This window comes from Scomber scombrus, chromosome 17 (genome assembly GCF_963691925.1).
Source record: "Scomber scombrus chromosome 17, fScoSco1.1, whole genome shotgun sequence".
NCBI lineage: Eukaryota > Metazoa > Chordata > Actinopteri > Scombriformes > Scombridae > Scomber > Scomber scombrus.
In genome coordinates this window covers 598,759-616,235 of record NC_084986.1, presented here as the reverse complement: position 1 = coordinate 616,235, position 17,477 = coordinate 598,759, and the positions used below count along the sequence as shown (strand labels likewise).

The window sequence follows — 17,477 nt, the reverse complement described above, 5'->3', positions numbered from 1 at the left end:
GTTTTAACTCAGCTGCAGCAGTGTAAAGATGGTGATCTTACAGAAGAAGAGCAGATAATTCAAGCACTTATACCCCTTTTCCACCGAGCTGGAGCCGGTGCTGGTTCGGAGCCAGAGCCTGACTAAGCACCGGTTCTTTGCTTTTCCACCACCAAAGCTCCAGCCCCGAGCCTCAGAACAGGAGCCAGTGCAAGCACCAACTCTTTGCTGGTCTAAAGCAAGAACTGATTACATCAGCGGGCTGGGGGCGGGGCTAACGTTTATTAGCCGGCTAGCGTGGCTAACTGTCATTTACAGAGGGGTTAAACATTTGGTGAATCATGGAAGTGCTTCAAAGGCGCGCGCTTGCTATGTTATACAGTGACGTAATCGCATGGCTCCTTGCCGGTGGAAAAGCAACAGGTTCTTGGAGGTGCTCAGGTTAGCACCAACTGAGCACTGGCTCTAGCACCAGCTCCGAACCAGCACAGACGGAAAAGGGGTATAACTGTCCTAATGACTAAGACGTGCTGATCTGTGGTTATTTATCTGAACCCTAATGAAAGCCTCTGAACTTCTCTCCACACCAAACTGCATATGAGCAAAAATATCTTAATGTAATGTGCAGATTATCATGAAATGTCCCAAATCTCATTCCCCGATAAATGAACCCATTTCATCTCAAACTACTGGTTCAGCTGCTGTTCTGTTCGGTTCTGAATGTGTTGGTAAAATCCCCCCCCCCCCCCCCCCATCTGCCTGATATAAAGTCCAGGTTGGACCTCGATTAATCCTCCCACCAGCTGCTGGCAGCTGTTCAGAGATTTCCCTTTATAGTGGGTCACATGGGGGTCAGAGCGTTCCCACCGTTAACGAGCCTCTTAAAGGGAGTGAGTGGTTTTATTGGTCTGTACGACTGCTCTGTTCAGATCTGCACTCAGGAGGAAAACCATCACGCTCTAATAATTAATAAAGCATTGATATAAACCTGTCGGCTCCACTGTAGCAGAGCCTTGTGAAAAGTAGGATTTACAGGCTATGAGACTTTCACTGGTCAGTGTTGCGCAATCACATCAACTTCAACATCATTTATGGTTTCAGAACAAAATACTGACTAGAATATAAAACCTATTATAAGTGATATTGTTAAAGGTTTTTTTCTTGTTTTCACTCATCATGAATTTAAACTGACTCCAACAGAACTGGACGAATGCTTCCAGTGTTGGGAAGTAACCGGTTCCATATAATGGTATTACATAGTTTAATTACAAAATAAATGTAAGTGTAATCTGTTACATGTTGATGATTATAAAGGAGGTTACAGCTGAAGTCAGACATTTAAGATTTTCCAAATTTTTTTAATATGATAACATGTTACTGAATACGTATATGCTGTTTTTAATTCTTAGAAATCAATATTTTTTTGTTATATTTAGTAAATAAATCATGAAGTGGGCTTATTTGGAGTCACAGTACCAATTAAACTCACTTTATTCATCAAATATCTTTATTTTATATTCCAAAATCTACATGAACTAATGAATAATGGAGCTTTATAAGAAATGATCTCTCTTATAAATCATGTCAGTATCCATGAAAAACAGCTGGGAACATTTACCCTAACAGCTGATCTTAGATCTAAGGAAGGAAGGAAGGAAGGAAGGAAGGAAAGAAGGAAGTAAGGACGGAAGGAAGGAAGGAATGAATGAAGGAATGAATGAATGAAGGAAGGAAGGTAGGAAGGAAGGAAGGAAAGAAAGAAGGAAGGAAGGACAGAAGGAAGGAAGGAAAGAAGAAAGGAAGGAAGCAAGGACAGAAGGAGGGAACATTTACCCTAACAGCTGAAAACTGGTTAGAACATTAGAAAAGTCATCAAATGTAATAAGTTACATTACTTTGATGAAGTCATTGAAATAGTTACATTACTCATTAAATTTTAAATAGAGTTACTAGTAATCTGTAATCTATTACTTTTCCTGTTTAGTTGCTGCTGTTACACCGAACATATCGGTACTTTCCCATCATCTCATCTCTGACTCACCGTTTCCTCTTTTCTTGGGTGATTTGGAGACTCTGCTCCGATTGGACGACGACACCCCGCTCTCGCTCATGGAGTCGTGCGCTGACGAGGTGCTGCCGGTGGTCTCGCTGTCTCGGATCATGCTCTCGTAGCCGCTGCTGCCCCCGCTGTGGTAGAACAGGGCGGTGCGGCCCATGGCGGGGGGCAGCTCCCCACTCAGGATGCTGCTGTTGTCGCTGCCGTGGCCGCTGCTGTAGCGCTGCGGCCTGCGGGGGGCGGTGATCTTGCTGTAAGGGGAAGGTATCGGCGCATTGACGGGCGACCTGCCGACACTGCTCGCCCCGCTGTCGGCACCGTCACTTCCTGTCGGCCCCCTGCTGAGCTTCCTTTGACTTCCAGCAGCTAGCTCGCTGACCCGGCTGTTCGCCGCCCGGCTGATGGCCTGCTTTGTGCCCATGATGGTGCCTCTTCCTGGTTTAACTGCTGTGCCGGGGCGAGCAGGGGGCTTACCAGTTGGGGGTAGGCTGGTGTTGCGTCCAGCTGCATTATCAGAAGGTTTTTGGAAGGAGCTCTTTGAACTGCTGGTAGTCAGCGTTCGGACCTTCGACCCACCAGCAACCGCACTTCTCGAGCTGCTGCTGCTTTTTACCTGCAGCAGTTTGGACGTAGCTGCAAAAACACCAGAAGGAACTTGGGAGGAAGGCGCAGGTGTTGAGGTGGAGGCTGGAACTCCGAGTTTTGGCACAGACCTGTTGGATCTGTAACCACCCAGGCTAGCACCGCTGTTCTCCCGGGACAGGACGGGCTTGGACCCGACTGAAGTTTGACTGTCACATCTCTCCAGAGACATCAGACTCCCATAGTACCTGCAAGAATCTGCTTTGGCTCCTCGTGTCTTCAGACTCGAGGACGTCCTTGCAGAGCCGTGATCAGTTTTTAAACTGGACGTCCGGTGGCTGAATGACTCTGCACGGAGTCTGCTGACTTCTTCCTCTGAGGTCGATGTTTTTGGGAATGAAGACTTTCCAGTGTCACCGCTTGATTTTAAGGCACTTGGAAAAAGCGCAGTCCTCGTCTTTTGTTCTTGGCTGGACTGTCTGACGGGAGGAGCAGGAGGAGAGATGCCTCCAGATCCAGACTTGGAGATCACACTACTTTTCTGCCCATTTGACTTTTTTCCTAAGGATGAAAACCTCAGAGTCCCGGTCGCCGAGGTGCCTTCATGACTCCATTTAGATTCGGAGGTCTGAGGGATGGAAACGGTTCCCAGAGTCGTCGCCCCACGTGTGAGTCGTGGAAGCTTGATGAGAGTGTCTCCTCTCCTGCTGCTAGACTTCTCACAACCGTCCACCACCCTCTGAACCGAAGAGGACACCTGTGCCTTTGGGGGCCGGGGTACACTGTTACTGTTCCCTCCGGGCCTCTTAGAGGAAACGTTGCTTACACCACTTCTTGGTGGTTTACCTGTAGAGAGAAACTCAACCTCTCTGGGATCAAAGTGACTGCTTCCCTGAAGCAAAAAGTCATCATGTCTGCCTTCCTGTCTGCTGCAGCCCACAGCTGCAGATGAGGTAGGCTTGGTTTTCCTGGGAAGACTGGCATGATGGGCGCTGTGGGCTGACACTGAAGTGTTCAGAGTACTGGCTCTCAGTTTGGGGCCTTTGGGAGAGGCTTTGGTTGATTCGGGGAAGGGAGAGCACTTGTTAAAAGGTGGTTTATTTGGGGTTGTGGGGTCACTGTCCAGCTCTGAGAAGCAGACGCCGCTGTCGTTCAGAGAGCTCTTCACATGCTGCTGCACAAACGGCTCTCTATGAAACACACTCGGCGATGTCAGCGCTGATGTATTCTCTGATGCCATGTTTTTGTCCCTCAAGTAAAATCTGCCAGCTGAACGAGAGTTTTCACTTTCAGCCGACATCACACTCTCTTCACTTGGCCATGAACCAACTGTTGAGTGCTTGTTGCCATGTTGAAACAACATTTCTTGGCTGTTGGCACCAACATCAGCACCAGATCCCTCGGCTCCTTGTTGAGACGTGTAAGCATCAAACTCATCGTTGATACTGCTGATGATGCTGACGGGACGAGAGCGCGGCGCTAACGCCTGCAGGGAGCAGTCACTGTTGAAGCTGAGGATGTTGGAGGGACGACCGTTGTCTGGGATGAGGCTGCGAGGAAGCTCCTCCACCACGGTGAAGACGAGCTCATCCTCCCAGTTTAGCTCCACCGGCTGCTGCAGTGTGATGGTGGTTCTGAGGAAATCCCTGTCGAGGCGTCTTCCTAACAGCGCCGCCCGCAGGTTGCTGACCTCCACCGGGCCTCTGCTGGGAGAAGCTGGTGGTTGGACTTGTTTTTGTGCTTGTTGACTCATACCGACCGGGGGAGTCCTATGGATGACTTCCTCGGGCTGAGCTGCTGCCCTGGCTGTCCTGGGTAAAGACGGGGAGTGAAACGGTTTGGGTACACCCCCTCTGAGGTAGACCTTCTCCCGAACCACAGGCTCTGAGTCGTGAGTAAAAGGCTTCACCACACATTGCTGAACGGGGGCGGCTGAAAGTTTCTCCCCATCTGCACTCGTCCGTTTAGAGGGGTCGACGCCACCGGCTGAGGGGAACTTGGAGAGCTCCTGATGAGCTTTATTTGTGCTTTGGGAGGAGTTCTTATCATGGTTGGGAGGAGACGTTGCTTCTATGGGTTGAATAGCTCCACTGGCAGCTGCTGCTTGTGCTGCTTTACCCTCTGTGCTGAACGTGGCCGGGCCCTCGCTGCCGTCGATGCATTCCAGTCTCTCCTGCAGCTCTGCGAATGTGTTGCACTTAAAATGATCGCCATCAGACCTGGGAGCGTCTTTGACCCGCTTTTTGTTCAGGGAGGGAATGATGGGGATGAAGGAAGGCGGCCCCTCGTTGTCGCTCAGCTCTCGGTCTGAGACGGCCGTCCCTCCCGGCCCGACGTAGATGACGGTGTCGCAGGAGTGTTCGCTGCTGGACGAGTAGTCGGGATCGCTGGAGAGCAGCAGAGGCGTGTCCGGGTCGAGGGCCACGGTCCGGGGGTGGAAGGGTCGGAGGGGTGGGGGCCGGCGGGTCGGGCCCTCCTCGCAGGAACTCTCCCCTCCGGATGAGCTGGAGGCGTACTGCCGGCAGGAGAGAAACAACTCACAGTTAACATCCTGAAGAGACACAGCGATCAATCTGAAGACAAATCAATTACCGCAGCCTCCCGTGGTGAGAGCGAGAGGTTTAAAGAGCACACGGTGGGTTACAATACAATTAATTACAATGAGATGTAGAAGCTTGTAAGTCATGTTTCCATTAAGCTTCTTCAATCTATAAAATATGAATACACACCGACAGTCTGTCTAATGAAAGAGAGGGATGATCCCGTCCCCCGAAGGAACGCCGATATTGATTATATGTCGTATCATGATGGAATAAACTCACTGAATTATGAGTGTGGGGCTTCCTGACCTGATCTCACACATTTACATTATAGATTTAAATGTTTTTACCGTCACCAGCATCAGGACATAAGTTCAAACCTTGTGAAAAAAGGTCTATATATATCTACAATATTTAATTAACATACCACTAAGTAACATTAGGATGTAGTAATAGTCTCTTTATATTTCTCCTTAAATAAATGGTTTTTAAACACTGTAAAAAGTTACCTATATTTTCTGTCAGCTTAATAAAGATAAAATAAATAATATTACACAAGAAGAAGGAAGGAAAGGAGGGAGGATGGAAGGAAGAAGGAAGGAAAGGAGGGAGGAAGGAGGGAGGAAGGAATGATGGAGGAAGGAAGAAGGAAGGAAAGGAGGGAGGAAGGAAGGAAGAAGGAAGGAAAGGAGGGAAGAAGGAGGGAAGGAAGAAGGAAGGAAAGGAGGGAGGATGGAGGGAAGAAGGAAGGAAGGAAGAAGGAAGGAAGGAGGGAGGAAGATAGGGGGGAGGAAAGAAAGAGAGAAAGAGGAAGGGAGGACAGACGGAACAGCCAAAACAGACGGGGTCAATTTGACCCGGGAGGACGACACGAAGGTTAATATTATACCAGAAATATATTTATGGGGATTTTGAATGAGGTAAAAAAAGCCATAAATTGTGGTTATGATGGAAGTTATTGGTGATGGATCCACCAATCTGACTGCAGCTGGTGAATATAAAGCACCTTAGACTTCTTCTTCCTCATGCGGTGGATGCGGGAGGCCAGGAAGGAAGGAGGGAGGAAGGAAGGAAGGAAGGAAGGAGGGAGGAAGGAGAGAGGAAGGAAGGAGGGAAGGAAAGAAGGGAGGAAGGAGGGAAGGAGGGAGCACCTTAGACTTCTTCTTCCTCATGCGGTGGATGCGGGAGGCCAGCTGCACCGTGGTCAACGTCTCCATGTAGCTTCCCGGAGAGTCGGAGATGTGAGCGATCATGGTGGTTCGACAGTTGATGTTTCCCAGAGACTCGCTGAGCAGCATGGTGAGCTTACTGTCCCTGAATAATACATCAAGAGAGCTTTCGTTAGAGGGGTACCACAGGCCGGAGAAACACCCCCCCCCCCCCCCTTCGTTAGAGTGGTACCACAGGCCGGAGAACCCCCCCCACCACAAGGAGCCCAGAAACACTTCATTACACCACCAAACAGTCGGGCACAGACAGGAGAAAAGGAATAGGAAGATCTATCATTTCACATTAATGAAGCCAGACTTTGAACTGCTCGCCACGTCTGATCTGCCGTCAGAAACTGAGTGAAACTCTGGAGTTCAGCTTTAATGATTACAAACCATCTTAAATACGAAAATCTCAGCTTTTTTTTTTCTTTTTTAACCTTCCTGTCGTCCTCCCGGGTCAAATGGACCCCGTCTGTTTTGACTGTTCCTTCTTTCCTCCCTTCCTTCCTTCCGTCTGCACTTCCTCCTTCTCTCTTTCTTTCTTCCCCCCTACTTTCCTCTCTTCCTTCTTTCCTCTGTCCTTCTTTACTTCCTTCCTCCCTTCCTCTTTTCCTTTCTCCCTCCCTCCGTCCTTCCTTCCTTCCTTCCTCCTTTCCTTCCTTCTTCCTCCCTTCCATCATTCCTTCCTCCTTTCCTTCCTTCTTCCTTCCTTCCTTCCTTCCTTCCTTCCTTCCTTCCTTCCTTCCTCCCTTCCTTCTTCCTCCTTTCCTTCCTTGACTCGAGGACAACAGGAGGGTTAATCAGCCTTTTACAGACCTCAGAATTTCTTCATTTCTGGTTAACACCAAACACACCAACACCAGCAGTGATTTGCAGGGAAGGAAATGAAGGATATATATTTTATATGAGCAGGCTTCTATTGTCAGTTGTCCTGTTTTGGTGTCTTCAAGGTGAAACCAAAGATTATTTAAAGATAAAGTTATTTTCTTCCAATGGATCAGTTATCTGAGAAGTAAAGCACCAGTTAAAGGTTTGGTGCATTGACCCATTTATTCAGGAGAGTGGGAAGGTGCTTTCTTTCTTCTCTTCCTTGTTTATCTTTCTTTCTTTCTCTCCTCTAACTTCGTGTTTTCTTTCCTCCTTTCTTTCTTTTTCCTCCTACTTGTTCTTTCTTTCTCTTCCTCCTTTATCTTTCTTACTTTTTCTTTCTCTCTTTTTAGGAGGATAAAATATGTAATATTTATCATTCTTTTGTGGTTACATCATTTGACATTTTCAGCAGCATTCAGTCTTAGTTTTGGTAAAAAAAATGGTGCAAATGTCATTTCAAATGATATAAAACCAACAAAAATACTAAATGTACATTTTAACAAACCTGATGCTGGTTTTAAAACTAGTTTTTAAGATCTGTTTAAGGTCTTTTTCTGAATTCATCCATTTATAAAACAATTATTAAAACAATAAAATCTTAATTACACATTGATCCAGTTTTCTCTTGTTGATCTTTTTTTAATATATTAATTATATTGAACCGGACGTAACTCGGATGTCCATGATGTCTTGCTGCGGAGCCGCTGAGTTCAGTCTGAATTTATCTCTTATAAAACCAACAAAAATACTAAATGTACATTTCAACAAACCTGATGCTGCTTTTAAAACTAGTTTAACTGATTTATGAATTCATCATCTTACCAACATTTATTATCACTGAGCCATGAATAAAAGAGAACTGACTCTTACTTACAGTATTTTGTCTTTATAGGACAGAAAAGTTGGATGAAAACGTACGAACTGAGAAACAGAAACATCTAAAAAGCTAAAAATCCTCCCTGAATATGAAGTTAAAGCTCATTTAAAAACTGATTTATGTTTTATTGATCTAATGAATCATTTATGACTGAAAACACCTTTAAAATACATTAAATTCAGCCGTCGTCCTCTAACTCTCCTCTTTGTCCCATCTGTTGTTTGGGAGCTGTGACCTTTGACCCTCATTAAAGCGAGCGTACCTGTAGGGAATGTGTTTGGCCCCGTTGGCGAGGGCGAGGATGACGTTTCCCAGCGCAGACAGAGACAGACACTGACCTCCGCCCCCCTCGCGGGTCCTGCTGATGTTCGTTTCACAGCTTCCCAAATCCAGCAAGTGGAGACGACTGCGACCGGAGACTGAGACACAAAGAAGAGACGACAGAGTCTGTTAGTTAACCCTCCTGTTGTCCTCTAGTCAAGGGAGGAAGGGAGGGAGGAAGGGAGGGGGGAAGGGAGGGAGGAAAGGAGGGAGGAAAGGAGGGAGGGAGGAAGAAGGAAGGAAAGCAGGGAGGGAGGAAGGAGGGAAGGAAGGAAGGAAGGAAAGGAGGGAGGAAGGAAGAAAAGAAGGAAGGAAATGAGGGAGGAAGGTAGAAGAAAGGAAAGGAGGAAAGCAGGGAGGAAGGAAAGGAGGAAAGGAAAGAAGGAAGGGAAGAAGGAAGAAGGAAGGAAAGGAGGGAGGTAGGAAGGAGGGAAGGAAGGAGGGAAGGAAGGAAAGAAGGGAGGAAGGAAGGGAGGAAAGGAAAGAAGGAAGGGAAGAAGAAGGAAGGAAATGAGGGAGGAAGGAAGAAGGAAAGAAATGAGGGAGGAAGGAAGAAGGAAGGAAAGGAGGGAGGGAGGACGACAGGAAGCTTAAATGGCTGGTTAACTCATTGATTGCTTTACGGCTGTTTTAATTGACTCGGCCGTCTCAAGCGAGTGAGCGGCTCCTCTACTGTCATGAGCAGTGTTGGGCACGTTAATTTGAAAAAGTAATTAATTATAGTTACTCATTACTTCTCCAAAAAAGTAACTGAGTTAATGTCCAAAGTTAGGACCGATAAGGATCAGTGTGAGTCTCATGTCTCTGCTCATTTTAATTCATGAAGTCAGAGGAGTGAAGGTAACAATCATCCGTCCTCATCAGCAGGATTCACAGAGCGGCTGAGTTTACACTTTTAAACGCTGCAGCCTTCAGGCATCATTAAGCATGCAGATGTATTCCAGCTGCAGTCCAACACTAATAGCTGCAGTCCAACACTAATAGCTGCTGGATGCCTCCGCTGTGACGGGCAGCATGCAGCCGCTCCCTAATGTTCCTGTCCAGCACGTCCACAGATTCAGGTGAAGCTAATTAGCTGCTGTCAGTTTGATTGTCAGCGGAGGCGTCGGAGTCTACTTCCTGCTGCTTCTACATTAACGTTGAACTGATGTCTGTGGTTGAACATCTCTAAACATTTCCCTCATCTGTCTCAGCTCAGAGTCCTACTGAACACAAGGCTGTAAAAAAAACACCTCACATAAATATAGTTTCATCTTAAATTCAGCCACTAACCCTCCTGTTGTCCTCGAGTCAAGGAAGGAAGGGAGGAAGGGAGGAAGGAAGGAAGGAAGGAAGAAGGAAAGAAAGGAGGGAGGAATGAAGGAAGGATGGAAGGAAGGAAAGAAAGAGAGAAGGAGAGAGGGAGGCAGGACAGATGGAAGGAAGGAAGGAAGGGAGGATAGAAGGGAGGGAGGAAGGGAGGAAAGGTAAGAAAAAAGGTCACGACACGAAGGGTAAGCAGGTAAACTGGGGTCAAAGCACTCCACCGAGATGAAACCTGTAACTGACGTGTTTCCATCATCACACTGACCTGCTGCCTTGTTGCTCTTGTCCAGCCGGTCCTGGTAGAGGTGCAGGGTGAACAGGAAGTGCGAGTTTCTCCGGGCTTCCTGGTCGCTCGGCTCCCGGCTGCTCCTCCTCGCCGCCAGCGCAGCGTCCAGGAAGAAGGCGGCTCGCTCGGCGCTGGTCGCCCGCAGCTCCGTCTGGTTCTGGAGCTGATGGAGAAAAACAAGATATACATCTTATAAGTATACAAAGAGAGACAAAACTTTTCTTCATTTTTCTGCTTTTCTGCTTCCGAAAACCGAAAATGCGCTTTTGGGCCATTTTCGGCCGAAGATTGTCGGTGTCCGAATTTTCGGTGCATCCCTAATAATTATACAAAGAGAGACAAAACTTTTCTTCAGTTTTCTGCTGAAATAAAACAGAAGAAAGAAGTTTAGTCTGCAGGTGAGATTAATAAATCATTCAGAGTTTATGAAGACGTTTCATCCAGAAAGACTAACCGAGTTCCTGTGAGATAAAACCAGAGCGATAAAGGCTCAAAGAAGACAGAATGAGGTTTGATAAAGATGAAACAGGACGTCTGTGTGAGAGAAAGCAAAGTGTGGAGAGAAAGAGAAAGAGAAAGAAAATTAAAAGTGAGAAGATAAAAAGTGGCAGACAGAGCGAGCCGGAGGAGATAAAGCAGACTGAATCAGACGCAGGAGGTCGGCACTAATTGGACAGTCGTGGACGGCGATGAAGACGAGGTCGAGGAGGAAACGATGATGTCATCATCTGTCCCAGAAACAGCCGACAGAATATTCAAATGTCCCTGTTTCATTTATTTAATCTTCGTCTGGATTCAACTTATAAAAACTAAACTACGGGTCAGTGATGTTTCTATGTCTCCATGAGGTTTAGTTTAAATTTAAAGGGTTAAAATGTGAAAATAAACGTATGAATAACTTGCACACATTGTTTTTTTGTGGACCCAGCATCAAATTTCTGCTTTTAATCCATTTTGAGAGAATATATTAGAGGATTATGGCAAAAATGTCTAAGTGGTGTAACCATAAAAACTGCAAATGTCATTTCAAAATGTCCCAAATGAACATCATACTGCATTGAAGAAGGCTTTAAACTAGCGATTGAGACCATAAACACATTTTGAAAACGTTTACTGAGGTTAGAAATCAAGTGAGAAGTTGGTGAATTCTCCATTGACTTGTATAGAGACGGAAGTCCTTTTGACACCAAAACGGTCGCCCCCTGGTGGCCTTTTGATAGAATGCAGTTTTAAGTTACTTCCTGGTTGGCCTCATTTCAGAGGACCGGAGCTCCCCGCCTGAGCCAAACTAAAAAAAGTCAAAGTAAATCTCAAATAAAGATGATTTCTGTTTTCGCTCTTGTCACACTGATGTTCATCCAACTGCTCGTTTTTATAAGTTTGTTTTGGTTATTTGACAATATGAAAAAGTAACGTGACATCATGATTGACAGCCGCTCTCAGTCCTCCGTTAGCCAGACTCCACTGAGCAGACTCTGGCTCCAAATGACCTCACACAAGCAGGTTGGCCTCTTCCAGAAAGGAGATATTTTGGCTTCATTTTTGGCGGCAGGAAGTTGAGACACATCGTCCATCTTTACATACAGTCAGTGGTCAGTACATGATGACATCACTGTCAGGTCAAAGGTGAGTTAACAAGTTATTCTTTAGTTATTTGTCTTTAAGCCTCCTGTTGTCCTCAAGTCAAGGATGGAAGGGAGGAAGAAGGAAGGAAAGGAGGAAGGAAAGAAGGAAGGAAAGGACTGAGGAAGGATGGGAGGAGGGAGGGAGGAAATCATCTGATATTTAGTTTTAATGTAAAGCACATTGAGTTGTATTATATATCGATGTTATTATATATACCAGCTACTATCCCTGATTAATAGAGCTAGAACTGTATAGTGGAAAAGCTCCGTTAGAGCCTCCTCCGCCTACCTGGGAGCCACAGACGGGGTCTTGCCGTATGGACACAGCGGGGCCCGGCTCCTCCTGTTGCCCCCCCGCCGCCGAGGAGGAGGAGGCGAGTTCAGCCAGCAGGTCGGTGAGCGTCTCCTCGCGGCCGGAGATCTCCACGGCCGACACTCTGACGGAGAAGCGAGCGTTCTCCCTCCGCTCCTCGATCACCTTGAACAGCCAGGACACGGCGGTGGGAGCCACGCCCAGACTCTGGGTGGAGCAGTCTCGGCCAATCATGGTGTACGTCTTACCTGCAGGGGGCGGGGTTAGAGCAGCAGTCATGTGACACGTTAAAAAAACAAAACAACGTAAACTTAACCTTCCCGTCGTCCTCCCGGGTCAAATTGACCCAGTCTGTTTTGACTGTTCCTTCTTTCCTCCCTTCCTTCCTTACGCCCTGTCCTTCCTCCCTCCTTCTCTCTTTCTTTCTTTCCTCCATCCCCCTTTCTTCATTCCTTCTGTCCATACTTCCTCCTCCTTCCTTCTTTCCTTCCCTCCTTCCTTCTTTCCTCCCTTCCTTCCTTCCTTCCGCCCTGTCCTTCCTCCCTTCCTTCTTTTCTCTGTCCTTCTTTCATTCCTTCCTCCCTTCCTTCCTTTCCTCCCTTCCCTTCCTTCCTTCCATCCTTCCTTCCTTCCTTCCTTCCTTCCTTCATTCCCTCCTTTCCTTCCTTCCTCCCTCCTTCTCTCTTTCTTTCCTTCCTCCATCCCCCTTTCTTCATTCCTTCTGTCCATACTTCCTCCCTCCTTCCTTCTTTCCTTCCCTCCTTCCTTCTTTCCTCCCTTCCTTCCTTCCTTCCGCCCTGTCCTTCCTCCCTTCCTTCTTTCCTCTGTCCTTCTTTCCTTCCTTCCTCCCTTCCTTCCTTTCCTCCCTTCCCTTCCTTCCTTCCAACCTTCCTTCATTCCCTCCTTTCCTTCCTTCCGTCCTTCCTTCTTTCCTTTCCTCCCTTCCTTCCTTCCTCCTTTTCTACCTTCCTCCCTTCCTTCCTTCTTCGTCTCTTCGTCCCTTCCTTCCTTTCTTCTTTCCTCCCTTCCTTCCTTCCTTCATTCCCTCCTTTCTTTCCTTCTTCCTTTCCTTCCCTTCCTTCTTCCTCCCTTCCTTCCTTTTTTCCTTTCCTTCCTTCCTTCTTCCTCCCTTCCTTCCTTGACTCAAGGACAGCAGGAAGGTTAAACAGTGTTGGTTTTACCGAGGTTAGCGTGTCCGAAGCAGAAGATGCAGCCGTCGGCTCCGTTCACCACCGACTGGATGACATCCGCTACCGTCCCCGAGCAAACCTCAGCCTATCAGGAGGGAGACACCGTTAGCATCGACCAATCAGGTTAGAGCACAGTCTTATAGCTCAGCCTATCAGGAGGGAGAGACCGTTAGCATCGACCAATCAGGTCAGAGCACAGTCTCATAGCTCAGCCTATCAGGAGCGAGACAGATAGCATCGACCAATCAGGTTAGAGCACAGTCTCATAGCTCAGCCTATCAGGAGCGAGACAGATAGCATCGACCAATCAGGTTAGCGCACAGTCTCATAGCTCAGCCTATCAGGAGGGAGAGACCGTTAGCATCGACCAATCAGCTGAGTAGCCGTCACGTTACAGTTTACGATAGTGAACGCACGTAATTAATGATAACAAAACTTTACTCTGTGTTACATTAATGTGAGTTGCTGTTACGTCGTAAAGCGTTAGGTTGTGATGTTACATCGTATTATGGTACGTTGTATTATATTACATCATATAAAGCTGCACTGTGTTACATCATATTGAGCTTCGTCCTGTTACAGTACGATGAATGAAACTGTGACTGACAACATTTTATATTAAAGAACAGAACAGAGAGAAACTGTCAGAACTGAATCAATCACTCTGTCATCTGATGTTTCCTCACTGCAGCAGAGCTCTGACACACACAGACACACACACACACACACACACACAGAAACACACACACACAGACACACACTCATATTTCAAACTTTTAAAGTTAATCTATTTTTTAGTCTTGTTTTATTGAGATAAAAAAAAAATTCTCTGACAAATATTTTTCATCGTAGTTTTTGTGACTAAATTAATTGTGGTGTTTTTATCATAAAGGCAGACAGACTGTGACCAGAGCTGACTCAGCATTATTATTAACTTACAATTACAGTTATTTATTATTTATTAAACTGAAGAAAAGTCTGACTATGATCATTTTGAGGAAGGAGAGACTTGTTATGAAAACCAAACATTTGAGGATCAGCTGATGAAGTCAGAGCTCTTCCTGTTTGTCTCACCTGCGAAGCGTCTGGAGAGAAGACGGCGTCGAAGCTGAAGGTTTTGGGAGCGGAGGAGGAAGAGGAGGAAGAGGAGGAGGAGGAGGAAGATCTCCTCTGGACGGCCGTGGTCTCGCTGAGGCTCAGCTGCTTCTTCCTCACGTCCACTTTCAGGAACGACGCCGACTCTGAAGACTCGACGCTGCTGAGAGAACAGATCCGGACCATCACCCGAACCTGGACCAGGAAGTAAAAGGTTAGGCGGTGTTTATTATCACATGACTCACTCTGGACTCTGATTGGCTCCCACTGTTGGAACATTCTTGACAAGAATTCATCAAGTAAATAATTTTCACACGTAATTTTCCACTTTTAAGGTTAAAGATCAGGACTCAGTAGGAGGAGGAGGTGGAGGAAGAGGAGGAGGAGGAGGAGGAAGAGGAGGAAGAAGAAGAGGAGGAGGAAGAGGAGGAGGAAGAGGAGGTGGAAGATGAGGAAGAAGAGGAAGAGGAAGAGGAGGTGGAGGTGGAGGAAGAGGAGGTGGAAGAGGAAGAGGAGGAGGAAGAGGAGGTGGAAGATGAGGAAGAAGAGGAAGAGGAAGAGGAGGTGGAGGTGGAGGAAGAGGAGGTGGAAGTGGAGGAGGTGGACGAAGAGGAGGTGGAGTAGGAGGAAGAGGAAGTGGAGGAAGAGGAGGAGGAGGTGGAGGAAGAGGAAGAGGAGGTGGAGGAAGAGGAGGTGGAGGTGGAGGAAGAGGAGGAGGAGGAGGAAGAGGAAGTGGAGGAAGAGGAAGAGGAGTATAAAACACATTATCAGTTATTATTCAGTGATGGATCAGTGGTGGGTGTTAGGTCTCCTACCTTTCCCATCCCCGGCGTGTCCCTGACCTTTGACCCGGCCCGTAGCAAACATGGCGGCACGGCCGGCGGCGAGAGCTGCAGAGCGCCGCTGAAGCCGCCGGTGTAAAGCAGGAAGCCCGAGGCCTCGCCGGGGGAAGGGGGGGGGTGAGGGGGGGACTGCTTCCTGTTCCTGCGGGACAGACTCAGCTTCTGAGCTGCCCTACAAAATAAAACACAAAGACCGGAGAGTTAGGGCTGAGTATTTTCACAATAAAGTCACAATATTTTCAGAATAAAGTCACAAAATGTCTGAATATTTAATACAATATTTTGGGGATAATCTAGGATTAAAATCCTCCTCCTCCTCCTCCTCTTCATCCTCCTCCATCACCTCCTCTTCATCCTCCTCCTCGACCACCTCCCCCTCCTCCTCCTCCTCTTCATCCTCCTACACCACCTCCCCCTCCTCCTCCTCATCCTCCTCCACCACCTCCTCTTCTTCATCCTCCTCGACCACCTCCCCCTCCTCCTCCTCCTCTTCATCCTCCTACACCACCTCCCCCTCCTCCTCCTCCACCTCCCCCTCCCCCTCCTCCTACACCACCACAACCTCTTCCTCCTCTTCCTCCTCCACCTCCACCTCCTCATCCTCCTCCTCCTCCCCATCCTCCTCCTCCTCCTCCCCTTCCTCCTCCTCTCCCTCTCCCTGCTCCTCCTCCTCCTCCTCTCCCTGCTCCACCTCCCTCCTCCTCTCCCTCCTCCTCCACCACCTTGTCCTCTTCCTCCTCTTCTTCCTCCTCACCCCCCCCTTCCTCCTCTTCCTCCTCCTCCTCCTCCTCCTCCTCCTCAGTGAGTCCAATCAGAGAGCAGAGCGTGTAATTACAGCCTCCATGAAGGACGGAGAGACTCGAGCCGCCGGGAATTCACTCAGAGAGAGTTTAACATTCATCACCAACACACAGCAAGGTCAGCGTGTGTGTGTGTGTGTGTGTGTGTGTGTGTGTGTGTGTGTGCACGTGGGTCAAACTCCGACACTTTACACTTCACCGACTGTAAGTTCTGATTTAAGGAGCAAACTGAGAGAAACGACTGAACCTGAACAACAGCTGCAACCGACGATTGTTTTAATTAACGATCGATTAGTTAATTGAACCATAAACTGTCAGAAAATGCTGTAAAATGACGATCAGTGTTTCTCTTCCTGTCACCCAGGAAACTAAAGACAGATATTAGACATCAAGCTTCCTGTCGTCCTCCCGGGTCAAATTGACCCCGTCTGTTTTGACTGTTCCTTCTTTCCTCCCTTCCTCTTTCTTTCTGTCCTTTCTCCCTCCCTCCTTCTCTTTCTTTCCTCCCCCCTACCTTCCTCCCTTCCTTCTTTCCTCTGTTCTTCTTTCCTTCCTCCCTTCCTTCTTTCCTTTCTTCCGTCCCTTTCTTCCTCCCTCCTTTCCTTCCTTCCCTCCTCCTTTCCTTCCTTCTTCCTTCCTCCATCCCTCCCTCCTTTCCTTCATTCTTCCTCCCTCCCTCCTTCCTTCCTTCCTCCCTTCCTTCTTTCCTTTCTTCCCTTCCTTCCTCCCTCCTTTCCTTCCTTCCCTCCTCCCTTCCTTCCTTCCTCCCTCCTTCCCATCCTTCCTTCCTCCCTTCCATCCTTGACTCGAGGACAACAGGAGGGTTAAGAAGCCGAACTATCAATCAAATATCAAACCAGTCGGCAACTAATCGGTTAACTGAGATATTGAAGCAGCTCCAGTATTCACACCATCAGTAATAATATCACAGAAATGGGCGTGGCTAAATGGCTCTACAGCGCCCCCTATAGGCTAATTAAGAAAATTGAGCCCCTCACTCCAGATTGACATAGACGAACAAAATTCGGTAAGTATATGTATCATTTAAAGACGCACCAAAAAGTCTTATGGACCCTAACTCCAACAGGAAGTCGGTCATTTTGATTTGAATTTTCTATTTTGGCGCCATTTTCGCCATTTCCACACCTCGTACTTTAACGACTTCCTCCTAGAGATTTAATCCGACCCACTTCAAATTCACTCAGTGTCATTTTAAGATCTTAACGATGAAAAGTTATCAAAATCTTTCCCCTCCGTTATACCTGGTGGGCGTGGCAATGCGGCGTTCATGCACCAAAATACGACCTGAACAATGACAGCAGGTCTGACTTATTGCATTTATTCTTCTTCTTCCAAAACAAACACCTTTTTCGCAGCTTAAACATGCACGAAAACTCCTGAAATCCTGGTGAAATATTTGATATTTTATGGTTCGCAGCAATGGAAGTCGCAAAATGGCTCAAAGAATTGAGTCTCTTGCTCCAGATTGAGGAAGTTTTAATCCGACCCACTTCAAATTCACTCAGTGTCATTTTAAGACCTTAACGATGATAAGTTGTCAAAATCTTTCACCTCCGTTATACCT

The 17,477-nt window shown here is 47.3% G+C and overlaps 2 protein-coding genes across 2 annotated transcripts in view; one reads left to right on the top strand and one right to left on the bottom strand.

Moving 5' to 3' along the window:
• Nucleotides 1-17,477, top strand: part of LOC133997984 (pleckstrin homology domain-containing family G member 3-like) — a 378,673-nt gene that overhangs the window by 62,977 nt on the left and 298,219 nt on the right. The window lies entirely within an intron of this gene.
• The window catches only part of LOC133997228 (kinesin-like protein KIF26A), a 54,203-nt gene that overhangs the window by 5,788 nt on the left and 30,938 nt on the right, over nt 1-17,477 (bottom strand). The window contains 8 exon segments of the mRNA XM_062436801.1: nt 2,021-5,132; nt 6,309-6,471; nt 8,378-8,534; nt 10,007-10,190; nt 11,942-12,213; nt 13,147-13,240; nt 14,230-14,445; nt 15,066-15,264. Coding sequence (XP_062292785.1) covers nt 2,021-5,132; nt 6,309-6,471; nt 8,378-8,534; nt 10,007-10,190; nt 11,942-12,213; nt 13,147-13,240; nt 14,230-14,445; nt 15,066-15,264 — 4,397 coding nt within the window.